At 36.1% G+C, this 17,714-nt stretch overlaps 1 protein-coding gene across 3 annotated transcripts in view; it reads right to left on the bottom strand.

Annotated features, from left to right (window-relative positions):
• Window positions 1-4,566: 4,566 nt before the first annotated feature.
• Hr39 (Nuclear hormone receptor FTZ-F1 beta) overlaps window positions 4,567-17,714 on the bottom strand; it is a 331,622-nt gene continuing 318,474 nt past the window's right edge. For all 3 annotated transcript variants that reach the window (XM_081764182.1, XM_081764183.1, XM_081764184.1), the window contains 4 exons: window positions 17,031-17,283; window positions 14,246-14,400; window positions 10,346-10,447; window positions 4,567-7,792 (listed from right to left, as the gene is read on the bottom strand). In XM_081764182.1, the coding sequence (XP_081620308.1) occupies window positions 10,358-10,447; window positions 14,246-14,400; window positions 17,031-17,283 (498 nt within the window). In that variant the 3' untranslated portion in view covers window positions 4,567-7,792; window positions 10,346-10,357. The remainder of the gene's footprint in view (window positions 7,793-10,345; window positions 10,448-14,245; window positions 14,401-17,030; window positions 17,284-17,714) is intronic.

Raw genomic sequence — 17,714 nt, forward strand, 5'->3', positions numbered from 1 at the left:
TTGTTCGACCAGGAATGCATGAAACTAGCAAAGAAGAGAAAATAGGTAAAATTACGTTGCTACAAAGTAGAATGAAATAACTACACGAAATTTCGTAGACATCAGGTGGAAAATTTCCAAAACTTTTAGAACAAAGAAACGCAATTTTTTGAAAGCTAAAATTAAGGAACTTGAAGATAATAGTAAACCTAAAAACGTTCGGGACATGTATAAGGAGATCAATGAATTTAAGAAAGGCTATCAACAGCGTGCTTATATATTAAAGAAAGCACACGGAACAATTCTCACTGATACAGATACCATCTTAAATAGATGGGAAGATTTCTTTGACGATTTTCTTAACACACAGCCAAAAAATAATGTGCGTGAAGAAAGGGAAACACACGCCGCAGAACTGTATATTCCAGAACCTAATCGAATAGAAATAGAAATCGAATTAAAGTAGAAATTGCTAAAGAAATTAAGGAAACACAAATCTCCGGGTGCAGACGAAATTCCGGCTGAGATAATTTTAGCTGGAGGCGAAAAATTGTGGAACAAGATACACAAACTTATTCTCCTTATCTGGAACAAGGAAGAATTGCCACAAGAGTAGAAAGAATCAATCATTGTTCCAATTTACAAGAAAGGCGACAAAACTGACTGATAATTATCGAGGCATTTTTCTCTTCTGTTAACATCCTATAAAATCCTTTCAAATATTCTTTTAGCAAGATTGACCCCATACGCAGATGAAATTATTGGAGATTATCAGTGTGGATTTAGACGAAATCGATCAACTATCGACCAAATATTTACCATTCGCCAAATACTCGAAAACAAGTGGGAATACAATACCCCGGTACATCAACTATTTATTGATTTTAGAAAGGCTTACGACTCGGTTAGGAGAGAAACATTATATAACGTTCTTACAGAACTTGGAATACCGAGAAAGCTAGTTAGTTTAATTAAGATATGTTTAAATTAATCCCAAAGTAAAGTCCGGGTAGGAAAATTTTTGTCCACGAGCTCTCACATCGAGAATTGACTGAAACAAGTAGATACGTTGTCGTCATTATTATTCAACTTTGTTCTGGAATACGCTATAAGGAAATTGAAAGATAGCAATCAGGGCCTAGAGTTGAATGGTATTCACCAGGTTATGGCATATGCTGATGATGTAAATTTAATAGGGAATGATAAGAGAACAATAGAAAGACATACAGAGGTCTTATTGAATGCTTGCAGGGGTATGGATTTAGAAGCAGGCCCGCAACCAGAGGGGGGGCTGGGGGAAGATGGCCCCCCTAAACTTTCCGTGGTCCCACCAGATCTGAACACAAAATGCTATTATTAATACAAAAAACACAATTTAGCTATCTGTAAGAGAATTTTTAATGACTTGGCCCCCCAAACCTCTGTGGCTGGTTGCGGGCCTGTTTAGAAGTAAATACAGAGAAAACTAAACAGATGGAAATTTGTTGAGATTATAATACGGCAAATTATGGATGCGCCAAAATATTAAATAATACTTTTGATAAAGTTGATACTTTCAAATATCTGGGAAAAATATTAACAGACGGAAACCATAGTCACAAAGAAATTAAATGTCGACTAAAAGCAGGGAATTCTTGTTATTATTCAGTTCAAAATCTCTTGTCGTCGTGAATTCTGTCGAGGAATTTGAAGCTTAAAATATATATATAAAATGATAATCATGCCCTTTGCTCTGTATGGTTGCGAAACATGGTCGCTTACTCTGAGGGAAGAACGTAGACTGAAAGTATTTGAAAACAAGATCCTAAGACGAATATTCGAACCTAAGACGAACGGAAATGGGGTGTGGCGGAAACTACATAACGAGGAACTACATAATTTATACCGTTAACCAAACATTGTTCGGATCATCAAATCTAGGAGGCTCAGGTGCTCAGGTAGGCAGTCATGTAGCCAGGATGTCGAGCATATGATAATTATAATGTATACTGATATTAATTTATGCCAGAATGCTAGGTCTGATTACTTGGGTTGATAATTGAAACATATAACGACGTTTGATGAAATGAAGAATATTTAATATAAATAGTAATAAATTACTATTCCGTGTAACATTGATAGTTTTATGCATGTAATCGATCTTACATACGAGTAGATTAAAAATGACCCATTACTGAGCTTGGATGTATGTTATGCATTGTGTGTATATAGTTTTGCGATGTTTTCTTCGTTTGTCTGCTGTTGTGTGAACCATCTGGTACAGGTTACGGAATAACTAATATATTTAATTGCTGTCTAGATGTGATTTTGTGTGTAATGTGCAACTAACCTTGCAATACAAATAATGAGAAATCTAACGTATTGAAATTTGGATGCTAACTAACCTACAGGATTTGTCCAGGAAGTAGTCGGACTGATTTTTTCCTCCAAAAGGTGGTGAAGGAGGGGGTATTACTGCGCTGGTTGCGTGATGCTGGGGGTCTTAACTACCAGCGCATCAGTCGCCAGTCGTATCCAAAATTTCACGGAGTATAGATCGAGTTTAAGGTGAACCCCTTTCAAGGTGCCTTGCCATCTCCACAATGAATCGTTTGTTAGAGCAGCGTTACGCGGTGAAGTTTTGCGTCAAACTGCGTAAAACTGTGAATGACATCCATGACATGATCACGACTGCTTATGGGAGTGATGCCATGGGTCGATCAAGTGTTTTTCAGTGGCACACATTGTTTCGGGAGGGAAGGCAGCAAGTTGAGGATGAGCAACGGTCAGGACACTCTTCAACGGCAAAAAGTGACAAAAATATAAGGAAAGTGCGAAATCTTTTGAATTCTGGTGGAAGTATTTGAAGACTGCGAAAATGAGTCGCCCGCATCCGTCCAGCAATCGCTGAATCAGGGAAACTTCATCATAACAATGCGCCGAGCTACACTGATTTGCTTTCATGAACTTCCTGACTAAATATGGCATCATAGCTTCCCCAGCCACCCTACGGCCCAAATGTCGCTCCTGCAGACTTCTTTCTTTTCTCCGAACTGAAAAGAGTCATGAATGGGCGCCACCACGGTTCAGCCCATTCCATTCAAGAGGCCGTAAGAGGGAGCTGAAGAGTATTTCAGTTTCTGCGTTAAAAGGAGCCTTAAGTGATTGGCAGAGTGACTGGAAACGCTGTGTTGATGCAGAAGGGGCATATTTTGAAAACTATTAAGTCGATGTGTCAGAATTGTGAATATTTTTTTTTTGAAAAAAAAAAAAATCAGTCCTACTGTTTTCCAAACAAATCCTGTAATTTATTAAATTTGGAGGAATTACTATTTACAATTGTTTATGTGGTAAAGTAAAATAGTCGTCAAAGATTATTTTCCTTTGCCTGTAGTTTGTCGTCAATGGATCACCTTGTTTGCAACCTTCTTCGTTCGAGAAACTATCACGCTTACTGCTACCGACTCTTTCTGAGAATAGCGTGAGAGGCCCGGGTTCGATTCCCGGCGGAAGCTCATGTGGTTCGGATTTCACGTTAATCAGTAGGTCCACGTCTCATATAGCCTCGCTGCTGAACGGGACGTTAAACTCAAAATCAACTCTTTCTGAGTATACGCAGAACACCAACCTTCGAAGGAAAAGTGTCAGTGATCTGTTGATTGAGAGGTTTCAATCACATTCATGCAGACGACAGTGTTGCTTGAAATAGTTTGTTGCTTTTTACAGTATTATTAGGATGCTTAAAAGTTGAGTTTTTATATTATTTTCCAAATAGTCATGCTTTTCAAATATATATATAATATACGAGGGCTATCTAGAAAGTAACAGACGTTTTAAAATAAAAATGTAACGGAATGAACAAATCAAATTGTATTATATACATTCGAAAAGCGCACTCTTAAGCTGTTTTCCACATAATCGCCATGAAATTAAGGCATTTATGATACCGTGGCACAAGTTTTCCAATACTGTCGCAGTAGAAATCTGCTGCTTGCGATTTCAACCACTGGCTTACACTGGTATGCAGTTCGGCGTCAGTATCAAAGCGTTGAGTAGCGAGCCATGTTTTCATCGCTGAGAAGAGGTGGTAGCCACTAGGCAAAAAAATCCGCGCTGTATAGTGGGTGATCGAACACCTCTCATCTAAAACCATCCAAGAGCTCTCGGGTACGCTTGGTCGTGTGTTGTCAAAAAACAACCACCTTCACGCTGTGTTTCCTGCTTCACACAGTTGGTGATCGATTTCAATTGGCTTGTAGTATTTTGCCAACAAAAACCTACTCACAGAACGCAACTCACAAGAGTTGGGATTTCCTATTGCAGCGTGCATTGTAACACGTCACAGTCCTCACGTTACCACAGTTGGATATGTACTGAGTGTGGCAACGTTTTGACACCAAAACGGAGACTGTAGCCCCGCCCACTGCCGCGACAGGCCAAAACGTCTGGGACTTACTGGACAGCCCTCGTGTGTATATATATTTGCAAGGAACAAGAAATACATATATATATATATATATTTTCAATTTCTTATTTCTTGTTATTTAGTGCTTTAACATCGAACCTGTCTCGTAATGTTAAATATATATTAATAATAAAAGAACAAAATTAATGCTGAAAACATTTTTATTTTTCTTTGTTCATAAAGTAGCTGATTTCTCCAAAAAGGAAGGACACTGGACATTATACTGTCTTTTCGCTCACTCTTTTTTGTTTTTTTGTGTTCTTTTTTTACTTCATTTTTTTAACATGAGAAAAAAGGGCAGAGAGAAGATATGGCTTTCAAATTATTTACAAAATAAAGGAAAGAGAGGGGATATAATGTTACTGGATCACCATTGAATAGGAGACAACAAAAATGGCTTCCTCTACCTTACCAAAGTAGATAAAGTAACTCCAAATACTGGTTATAAAATGACTATTAAATATTACAGTAACATCAAAAAGGTGGGCTCACCATGAAAGACACAATTAAGATTATATAAGCACATTATACTGTAAAAACTGGAGCATTTAAAATAAACAGATAATAATACGTATCTTGGGTTTTCATCTGTGTTCTGTCCATCGCTAATTGCTGACGTTTCAACAACACAACGTGAGAGAATAACCGTTATTGGTCGATCTCTAATGTGATTTGTTTTACTATCTGAATTATGAATATTTTACGAATATTTACACTTTAGTACTAGTTGGAACACGAGTTAGGAGTTTAATAGGCGTTAAAGACAAAGTTGTCGGTGACATTTTTCGAAACTTGTTTACTTCAATGATTTAAAGAGAATGTTTATTGGTCCTTTCAGAACATGAAATTCTTCAAGAGGTCAACCCCCATTTAGCTATAGAATATTAATAAATCTCAAGTCTGGTGAGGGTGAAAAGTACAATAAGAATGATACACATATTTTGCCTTTAGATATTGGTGCATATTCTGTGAGAAAAACTGAGTTGTTGAGAGTTTGAGTCTATGGAATTACGATTATGATAGAGTTGTGAGTAAACCTAACAGAAGATGAATACAATAAACGGTCTGACATTACTGTGTATTCTTATTTTGGAACACGGTAGGGTTTGTGGCCCTGTCTTAAGTAATTGGTCTGATTACCAAACGGCATCTTGAATTTACAAATATAATATCGTTCTCGTTAATTTATCACTCTACCCTGTTAAAACATTTCTACAAGGACCATGGAAAGAATACTGACAAAATGAATATGCCAAGCGTTTCCCGAAACAAAATTTTATACTTTGGAAAATGCAAATATTAATGGTAACTACGTACCTGCCTACTGAAATGAAGCGGTTTACATCTCAGGTTTAGTAACGTGTTAAATTATTGTATCATGTTGTATCTTCCGAAATGAAGTCTTCCGTAATCGGAGAGTGGATAGCATTGAGACATTCGATATTATATTGAGATTTTCCACCATCGGTAAAGAAATGAAGCAACAATTTTGGTAAAACCCAGTTTGCAAAAGCTCGCTATTCTAGCAAAACACTGCTTCTGTACAGGGCCATAGAACTGGTAACGTCTCGTAAATTTTAGTGTAAATCATTGAAGTAAACAAGTTTCTATGCTTTCCTTATTAGAATTATATGCATATACACATGATTCGTAGCTTGGCTGTAATAGTAATAATGAACAAAAAAAGTTACAGGAAACATTTCGTTGGCACCGAGAGGCATAATTTCTTTTATCTGTTAGAATAAACGATGCAAATATAGAACTTGGGTTAAATTCTTAAGAGGGATTGGCTTTGGTTGCGACAAATAGCTACACACTTAAGATTTTATTACTCACAGCCAGTTTTCTATGGAACTATAACTGACAACGTAGGACAAATTTCATAGTACTTATAAATTTTGGTAAGAATGACTGAATAAAAGATTTTCTTAACGTGCTGTCTACATACTATCTCAGTATTTCTCACCAATACGCAAAACCATAGAGAAGATAATTTCACGTGTTTCCATACATCCTACAAAACAATTAGGTATTTTTCTTACAACATGTGTTCATGTAGTACACTGAACTTCCATCTTTTCAACCAACGAACGAACGTGAAAGATCTGAATAACGTGAACTCTTGAGAGAGAGAGAGATATTAAATCAACTTATTTATTTTAGTGCCTAATTATGACCTAAGATAGCCATTTTCCAACGGGGTTTTCTCAGGCTTAAATTTTTTACTTGCAATGAGGCTCGCTAGCCCAATAGAGCTCACGAGTTTGAGAATCTTTGCTTATGACAGGTTAAAAAAAAAAAGTGTTCTGGCTATATCTACACTCACCCAAATATGGTAATTATATTATATTACAACTAATTAACGTAGACAAATTATGTTGAATGAAACAAAAATATGACATCTACAAGTACATGTTTCTTCGCATTGTCAACGAAATAATAACCCAGATGAAATGCCAAGATACGTATCAATATCACACATATATATCTCCGCAAAAAAAAACTTGTTGTTTCACATGGGACAACTTGATTGTTCTGTGAAACATATATAAATCTCTCAATCTCAATTAAAAAAACATTTGATCTCTTTTTTTGTATAAAATAAATAACATTAAGCCCAAAATCTATTCTTGATTTCATTTTTTCTTCCTTTCTTTCGAAAAAAAAAAACACTGTTAACAGCAAGGCATCTTGACAAATGCAGAAAAAATAATATTTATATATATATATTTTTTATTTATATTTATATATATGTATATCTTCGCACAAAAACTTGGACACGCACACAGCAATTTCATTCTTTTTTTGTTTTCTTTGTTTGTCGTAAGCACAGTTTTTAACTGAGAGAACCGGGATAGTTTTACGAAGTCCATAATAGCCTCTTTCGCAATCGATTTATATATATATATATTTAAAGCTTTTTTTTTTTTCTTAAAAAGCTTCTAATAATATAATTTAAGCTGCTTTCAAAGCAGCTGCAATAAACACACTCACAATACACCAGGTTCTGTTACGGAAAAAAAATTAAACTTTCACATACTTACAAAAAAGTGGAAAACAATACAAAATATTTTTTTTTCATTACACAAAAAAAAATCACAAGACACTATTTACAAAGTATATAAATGTTCCACTTGACCGTTTTTTTATTTAGTTTTTTTCACCCCTTATTTATTTATTTATTTTTATTTTTTTGCTATAGTAATTAGCAGCACAGAAGATGTTCACTAAGTACACAAGGTCACCGGAAGAGTGATTCCCGGATGATGACCCACTGAAAACCACCACCACAAACTACGCTTCTTCCTAGCTGGCCTTTGCACTATAATCCACATTATGCTACATGTACACAAGAAGGCACATAAGGACCTGCAAAATAATAATAATAATAATAATAATAAATAAAAATAAAATAAAATAAAATAAAAATAAATAAAAAAATTAAAAAATGATGCATTGTAATAAAACTCCAAAACTAAATAATAATAATAATAATAATAATAATAATAATAATAATAATAATAATAATAATAATAATAATAATAATAATAATAATAATATTTTATTTTATTTTATTTAAAACACATTGATTGTCAGTGTATATTTCGTAATTTTTACTGTCAGCGCAAAGTTGACGTGTATCAGAAATGATATACGAAGCGCGGACGGAATACACTTAAAGAAAAGTATTCAACTGACGCCAGAATTACTGCTGCAATATGATTTTCCGGCGCTCTGACTACAAATAAGATGTGTTAAATAAACCAGCATGTATATGAGATCATATACACTTGGTGATACAAAGAACGTTCCTTGTGTATCAGAAATGATACACGAAGCATAGGCGGAAGACGCCGTGTGTATCACCTGTGATACAAATGGCGATCAATGTGTTAATTTAATTTAATTTAATTACAATTTTAAAGAGCTATGAACAGCGTTGGCCAAGTATAGCACTGTGCAAGGTAATTGAATATTTTTGTGCATAATACAATTTAAAGGCTTAGAATTCAATGTTAGTACCATATAAGAGTACAATTCTAACATTTCATAGTTTAAAACTGAGTCATATAAAGTAAAATAAAACAAAGTAAAACCACTAAAAAATAGCTCTAATCTTATTGATTAGATTGTCTGATAATAAAATATAATTATTTATGAAGGGAATCATGTATGAATTGTTGTTATAACACGATAAAAATATTATAAAAGTATTAAAAACCTAACACAACCGTAATTTCTAAGAGTCCGGTCGTCTGTTATTAAACAGTAAGTAAGGTACTTAATACCGAATTCTTTAACAAACTTGTATCATGTCCCACGTCTTCTGGAACATATGACGTACTCGAAATATAGGAAAATACCTCCAGAAATTCGTATCTTACACACAGTGCACATGCCAAGACAAAGACGAAAATGAACAAATTGGCACATGTAACACTCGTGTTGGAACACCATACATATGGAAAAACATGAGAAATAGGAAGAAACGTTTTAAAGCTCTGATTGTTTACAACTGTGCAGTAGTAGTAACAAAATGAAACACACAAGCACGTACAAGAGCGCTTGCCAAACAAAGTGTGTACTCCTCAAAGAAATGAATACAGAGAAAGTGAGGCTCCCTCGAAGCCTCAGGGCTAGAGCGCTCGCGTGGTCGCAGTTTCCAATCCTACTGGGAGACCACGGCTTCAGATTCAAGACCCGAGTAGTTATTTTCCTATTTTTCGCACGAGGGACGGTGTCCCAGCAGTAGTGGGACATGTTGACATTTGTCCATTAGCTATATGTCGATATCAACACACACACTGGCCACATTTCAATATCTATCATGCGATCCCACTAGTGACATTCATTTAGTTTACCTAGTTTCTTAGTGAATCCCCTTGCACAATTTCAACTTGGCCTGTTGTTGCATCCTTATTGGTATGCAACCGTGCACATCATATTGCATCGATTTGAGGGAATATTATTAGTGAATTGGCAATGGCTTTCATGTTGTTGATGCTAATTCTTACATTTCCGACGCTTTGAACTCACGTTTACTGAGTATGAGTGCGTTTCTCGGCATTTTTCGTTACGTGTTTCCACACATATGAATCACCCTGCTTCATCTGTTGTTCTCTACCGACATTCCAGAAGTCTTTCTAGAGCATTTGAGTACAAATTCGCTACACTTAATACTCAGAACGTCACTGTTGGCCAGCATCCGTACCTGGCGATTATGCAACCACACACAAAGGGCATGAAGGTGTCTACCATTTTGTATTTGTTGCAGACATCGACTTAACACAAACGAATTATTGTTACCTGGTAGAAACCCTATCAATTCATGTCCATTTAGACCAATTTTCATTTAGCAGATTATTCGGGACTCCCTACGTTCCTTTGGGGAATCCCTTGAGCGTGCATGGTCGGATTCTGAACATGCAAAATTCAATACAGCAAGTATGACTTCTTCAGTGAATTTTTTACCCGCCCTCTTTACGTTGGATAGTTTCCGAACTATTGGCGTCCGAAAGTCATATTCCCACGCTTTCAGCACCTTGTAGATCCGAAACTATGCCCGATAGGCGAAAGTTCAAGAGAACTCTTTTTCTTGTCTCAGTGACAGGAGTCAGCTCCCAAGAGTTGTAACATATACATATACATATATATAGGGTGATTTTGTTTTTAAACTCACGGATTTCATTTGAGTCTAGAATTTCTAACTGAAGTCCGATTTCCATGCGGTTTGCGACAAATGATCAAGGAAGGATCTGAAATTTATGGAACTATGTTTACTGGTTTAAATTCATCCGGGGTAATATCAATCACGCCTCAAGAAAAACAGGCGTGATAAAACTCACATTAACTATTATTTTCGAGCTACACTTACGATGTACCAAATTTATTAGACCAACATGTATATATGTATTTACTTACTTGTGGCACATTTCAATGGTCCCCTCTCAGCAATTCCATGAGCAAGTTGAAACTTGGGCCCTCTCCTTCTTTATTCTTAATGGAGAGCATTTCCTTGCCAACCTACAAATTTAAATAAATGAAAGAATGGGATTAGAACAGAGGAATCACAAGTGCTGATAAACATTTAGGGATCATCCACACATTATGTAACGCGGCAAAGAGGGATTCGGCCTTAGGTTAGAAATGTGACAAGGGAGATCAGGAGGTTTACGTCTTCGTTATGTAACACATGTTTTTTGCCGTAATTTTTATTTTTATTCTCAGGTTTATATGCAATCTTCTAAACAAATAATTGTATTCGGTTCTTTTCTTTCTATAAAGAGTATAAAGATATTTCTATTGGTTTGAAAAATTGTAAACATATATCCTATATAAATTAAATCATGCAGAAGGGATTCGAAGATGCTACTAGACACCAGCATGACTAGTGACAAACCCTGCGTGTATTACAATACAATAAAACTCCGTTTTGTGGCTATTGTAGCATTACACTTACGGCGCACGCTTTTCTGGAGTTAGCTGTGAGTGATCGTAACCACCGCTTGAAAACGACCTCGTGTTCCCACTCGTATCCCTATTTCGGAGATTATTTAAAGCTTGTCATTACCCACTCTATTTTTCTAAGGGGTTTCGCATGTGAAACAGAAGGAACTCTTTTTCGTGAAATAATATTTTTCGCGACGGAACGATCCACGATTTGCAGCGCAAAATAAGATATTAAAAACCCAATTCGTCGGATATTCATCTCGTACTGATTTTTTATTTTTAATTTATTTTATTTATTATTATTATTATTATTATTATTATTATTATTATTATTATTATTATTATTATTATTATTATTATTATTTGAATATTTCTGAAGAATCGGCTTTATTCGCATCCTGGCACTGATTTTGGACAAGAAGATTTTAAAAAAATGGTAAACTGAAGTCCAAAGTCCTAATAAGATGTTCGAAAGCTTCTTCACAAAAGAGATTCCCCCTGCTTCTCCACGTGTGCAGCCACTTCGAATCTGTGGTCGGCGTGGAAGAAAACTTCTTCGCATCGTCGACACTGGCGAACTTCAAATACAAGAAAAATGAAAATGAAATGAAATCTTTGAGTTTTACGTCCCACGGTTATGCCGGTTGGGCTAAAGGAGACGGTGATAATGAGAGATGAGTGAAATGGTGGAATGAAGAAAGTGGGAGGAAACGGGAGTACCCCGAGAAAACCCACGAGCACGATGTTTGTCCACCACAAAGTTCACTTGGCGGGGGCTGGGATCGAACCCGGGACCCCAAGCACCAGAGGTGAACGCTCTACCACTGAGCCACCGCGCCCCCTCAAATACAAGAAGCATTTTGAATCCTGGGAAAAGATCGATGTCACTTCTTTAGATTCTGTTTCAGTTTTACTTGCATCTTCCTGCAGTATTTCATCCTTGCCACTCATTGGTGTTCTAAAATAATGGGTCCGATCTCCTTGAAAAAACGACAGTATGCCATTTCGAAAAATAAAGGCTGGTTAATTAAACAACTTTATGGGGTTAAAATATTATTACGGTACTACCATTTTCTAATACTTTGATTTGTTGGCGAAAAAAACACCACAATTATATTATATTCAGAATACAAGCATTCTGTAATAAAAAAAATTCTACCATTGAAAATAATCCCCAAAATAAGCAAAATTGGCGAAAAACAAAAATCAAGAAGTGTTACGTAACAAAAGGGAGGGAGAGGTAAAAATCTGTCAAAAATTGCGTTACGTAATATGTAGACGGCCCCTTAACAAAAATTAAAAGGAAACGTATTAATAATCATATCGTCTTTATATGACAAATGCGAACAGAAACACACCGAATTAAGTAAATAAAAGCTTTCAAGAATATACAGCGATGTACATCGCATGAAAAGCCTTATCAATAAACTCAAAAGATATTCACTCTTGCTTCTCCAAATTATTATAGTCTGTTTAAAACAAAGTAGCAATGTCACGTGTGCATTACATGAAGGAGTTTCTTTTTATGGTCTGATATTTTCTCATTTAATATTGAAACCGAAGATATTAGAACATTTTTACCACTTCCGGTTTTATTAGAAAGATTAATGAGCTGAGTTGATTTTGAGTTTAACGTCCCGTTCGGCAACGAGGCTATATGAGACGTGGACCTACTGTTTAACGTGGAATCCGAACCACATGAGCTTCTCCCGGAAATCGAACCCGGGTTTCCCATGCCAAAGGCGTGTACGTTAACCGCTTAGTCACGAAGGAGCTTTGCTAGAGAGAATAGAGTGGAGATGTAATATGTTTTTGGGACACTTACTTGATTGTAGAAACCCGTTTCTCGCAATCTATTATCGTTTTTCTTCTATAGTGATCTAAGTTAAAACCGGAAGCGGTTGATTTCTGTCACTTCTGCTTTGAACAGAGAACTAACATGGCATGGTAATTATTCTTAGAAAGCTAAATCGATTTCAAGAAACCGCTTCTTACTATCTCTTATCGTTTTTGCTTTATGTAAATTACCGGAAATTGTAGTTGATTTCTGTTACTTCCGGCTTTAGTAGAGGTTAAGGATGGACATCAAATATATTTTTAAATATTTAATGATTGTACAAAACGTTAATCGTTATCTAGTAACGTTTGTGATCTATACTGATCAACGTTAAAGCCGGAAATGAATTATTTCTACCACTTCCGGTTTGAACATCATCTCCATGATTCCTAACTTTCGATCCTCTACATCGTGAACAAAATACATCCTGATTCATCAACTAGTTGTCGAGATTTTTTTCTCTCTCCCTTACGGACAAACGCACACAGGCAGAGTAAATATATAGTGGAAATTTGGTAAGTCAAACTGCCTTAAAATATTGTTAGGTTCCACCACGTGCTAGCTATAAACACACTTCAGACGACAGCCACAAAGACGATGTTGTCCACCATCGCCAACGATCGGCAAGTAACTAAGATCGACGAAGTTAGCCGACATTTCAGGATAAAAGAAGACAGTACACGGTAGAATGCATCAATCTCCACCTATTGATGAAACCATCAATTCTCTAATACGCCTGCTCATTGAGTGGCACTTATCCTATACTCTGTAAGACGCATGGTTATTGAGCTACTATAATTCACCAACAAATCACCAACTTATTTAGAGAAACTTATACTTATTTGTAAGTAATTACTATTGTATACAAGAGGCAACTTTTATTATAAAAGGTAATGGGAAAGTTCAATCTCCCGTGTACCATCTTTTAGCTAAAAAAGTCACAAATTTTTACATTATTGAAGTCTTCTGTTCAGTGCAGCAACTCTGTATACTCTGTGGAGCATAAAGGTGTTTTTATTTATGAGTGTAAACTCTGAGCTTTTTCATATTCTATTTTTATTTAATTGCGTTCCACATCTAGTCTTAACAATGCTGATACTTACCATAAAAAAAGACGACATTTAATATAATTTTATTAACAATCTATAATAATTTGAAGGAGCAAAAAGTGAGTACTGCTTAAGTTTATTTTCAAGAATATAGTTTCGTATGAAGGTGTACAAATAAGTGACAATATAACATCCATATACATAGTCAGATATGAACTCATCAAGTTTATCAAGGTGGATGCCACAGACACAATGTCTCCAATATACGCTTAATACTTTGCAAAAAAACTTTTTCTGAGAACTAGGTTTAACAAACTTCCCGGAAAGCAGAGATTGTCCCCGGATTCAGCAGGAATGGGACTTGTCCCAGTCAGTTCAGTAAAAATTTCGGATTTTTCAACATTTTTGCATTAAAACTAATAAATGCTCAGAAGACTGTTATCACTGATAAATACCCAGTGAGTTGTTTTCACTTGGTTTGTTTACCTGACATGTCCTCTGAAGTTCAGGAATCCTCAGCAAGAGCTCTCCAAACTTTGAAGGAATGTCGGGATAGTGAGCCAAAGTGTAATGCTGAAGTGCTTGTAACGCTTTCTCCTGGGAAGCTCGGACTCTCTCTGGCTCTCTCAGATCGCTTGCATCTGAAAACCAACACAAAAACAAAAGTCATGTTTTTATCTGATACGAAAAGAAACAGTTCCAACAAATAACTACAATAGAGCCATACATATTCAATGTATATATCAAGACATGTGTAATTATTTTATAAATGCAAAAAATTTATGGGATTTTAAACAAAATTTCTTGATGAAGTTGAAAGAAACATTCAAATACAAGATGTCCGAAAATAATGAGACTGATTTTTTTGCGCCAATCAGAAGAGCCAGGGGGAAGAGTCTACAGAAAAAATTTCTCGCCAGCTGGCAATGAGCTTTTACAGAATATTGATCTCTGGCTAGGTGCGTAGCTATTTGAAAGTCGCGCGTAGCGCTCAAAATACAGAGAAGTATCGAGTAGCGATACAAGATAAAGTTTTGTGTTAAACTTGAAAATTCCACGACCGAGACACTTGCCTACGGCATTTCAAAGCGTACGAGAAGGATGCTTTATCAAAAGTACAAGAGTACCGATGGTACTTATCTGAGTGGCACACTGCTGAGTTTCTTCCACCAAAGAACGCTCGAACCAGCAAATCACAGATGAAATCAATGCTCATTGTGTTTTCTGACTCTAAGGGTCTTGTTCATAAAAAGTTTGCACAGTCGAACAAACTGAGTCGTGCACGCTTGCCCGGAGATCGTCAATATCTGAGTGCTTCACCACGGATACCAGTGAGAGAGTTTTGTGTGCAAAAATCGTTACAACGTTGCCCCAACCTCCTTACAGCCCGGACTTGACCCAGCTAACTTCTTGTTTCAAATCCATCTCGAAAGAGTATCATTTTGGGACTGCTAAAAACCTACTAGCTGCTGTGACGAGTGATTTGAACGAGGTTCCTATTCAAGACGTCCGGGCGAGATACAACATGGCAAAATGTCTGTGTTTGTGTATTGATGCTCAACAAGTAATTTCAAATAACGTTAAGTGTAGACATGCATATCTTGAAATACATGACTTTCATGGAATCAGTCTCATTACTTACAAGGTGGACCATTTATCCTGATACGCCCTCACGAAAAACGGCTGGAATTTTGTACTATGTGAATATCGGCAGGAAAGTCAACAGTGTTGCCAACCCTACAAGTGTACTTTTTAAAATGGCACTTCGTCAGGTTATTACGTATTTCAAATCTACATGTAAAACAGAACTTACGATACCACACTTGTCACGCAGTGTTGCAAACTAAGGACGCTAAGAATATCACGTTCTACAGCAGGATTAACACAAGTGAAGCGGACAGAGTAATGCATATCCAAAGTACCTTAATGTAAAATACTGCAGTCATCATATGACATATTTCGGACAAGTAGAAACAAAGTTACAAGGAAATTAAACCTGGACTTTTTTTTTTTACGGACTTCATTTCGAAAAAGTGTTTAGACAAAAGTCACATCCAATTATGCACGTAGTTTTGAGTTGATTTTGAGTGTATCATCCCTTTCAGCAGCGAGGCTATATGAGACGGGACCTGCTGATTAACGTGGAATCCGAACTACACGAGCTCCCGCCGGGAATCGAACCCGGGTCTCCCCGCTCCAAAGGCTTGTACGCTAACCGCGTAGCCACAAAGGAACTCACACGTAGTTTTCAATAGACATGAAGATCATGATGACGTTTACAGAAATCTGATACCTCTAACCATTTGGGAAATATGAAAAAATGGAAAAAAATTATGTATTTATAAAAAAGGGCGTATTTGTAAGAACTTTTAAAACAATTTTTGATTTACTTTGCTCCTATAACATTATTACAACACTTTTTGGCAGTTGTAAATGCAACAAGTTCTCGGCATTATATAATTTTAGCAGTGATACTGTGGGATCAACTTCTGTATTCCAATGTAAAAGTCAAGATGCTGGGAGTGGAATCGTGTCAATTGCTTAAGCATGCACCTGACTCAATTTCTTGAAACTCCAGTTGTGTCATGACATTTTCATGCAACAGAGATTGAAAAATCTGTGGAAACCGGCTGCTGAGTTGAGAAGTGGGCGGCCATCTCTTGTGATAGAAGACCTTGTGAAACTTATGCGGTAGCGCATTTTGGAGAACTATAACAAGAATTGAATTCAGCAACCAGTTCTTATAAATTTCCGGATCTCTGGTACACGAAACTGTCACGACAAATAAAAAATTCAAGAAATTGTGAGCCAGGTGGGTGCCGAAGCAACTAATACTGGTTTCACTCCCTAAGGGCTGATTTTTACGACATCGTAACACACAAGTTAATACAATGGTATGACAAGGGTCTGAATTACGGTTGTGAATATGATGAAAAGTAAATCATCTGGGCTGTATCTACAGCAATAAATGTTTCAAGGACATTGAATCTTTTTTTGTGTTTACCACTCTAGGGAAACTTACTTTCCGGACGCAAATCATATTTTATTACATTTAAGTGAAACAATGATTCGCATGTATGAAAATGAGTAAAATTGGACTAAAAACACTACATAAATGCCACTTTATAAAATGATAAAAGAGTACAACACTAAAAATAGTCTATAATGGGCGTATCACATATCTGGAATATTGCTCCCGAAACAGAAATAACGAAGTGATATTAAAAAGTAAATTTATCATTTCTGACACAAATATTAAATAATAACTTACCTGAGGTTAATAATACTATAACTTTCATGGCCACATATTCGTATTTATCCACCTTAAGTCGCCGGAGGTGTTCCGTGAAATTGAGCATTCGTTCTATACATGCTCCCAGTCCAAGATTTCTGGCTTGGTCCAAAGAAATGGATTTACCCAGACTTACACGAATCTCCCCCGGTGTAGCCATGGAGCGGAAACAACAAGAAAACAGCAATAATTCACACCATGCATTGATCAACAAAGCAATTTGATCGTCAATCTGAAAGAAAGAAAAAAAAAATCTATTAGGTTCTCGTATTAAGTTATGTACATTATCTGGCAACAATATTTTTTTGCAATTTAAAATATAATCATATTCTGCCATTATTGTCGCAACTGAGAAACTTTCATGGACCACGGTCTTCAGCTAATTTCTTCGTCTTTACGTGTGATTTTTCTGCTTTTTCACTTACATCTAAAATTATTCTTTTCTCCATCACTATTTCAACACCTTATCATTTATTTTCCGTTGTTCTCCACACAAACACTTCGAAAGCCTCAAGTGTTTTCATCGCGTTTGCGTAATGTCCATGCTTCTGCCCCATAAAGTTACAATACTCAACACAAATATTTTAAGAGTCTTTTTTTATTAAATCTTTATTGAATGACCTACGAATTCAGACTTTTCTTCCTTCTAAATCCTTCTTTCAC

The sequence above is a fragment of the Thermobia domestica genome, chromosome 7 (assembly GCF_964235325.1).
Source record: "Thermobia domestica chromosome 7, izTheDome1.hap1.1, whole genome shotgun sequence".
NCBI lineage: Eukaryota > Metazoa > Arthropoda > Insecta > Zygentoma > Lepismatidae > Thermobia > Thermobia domestica.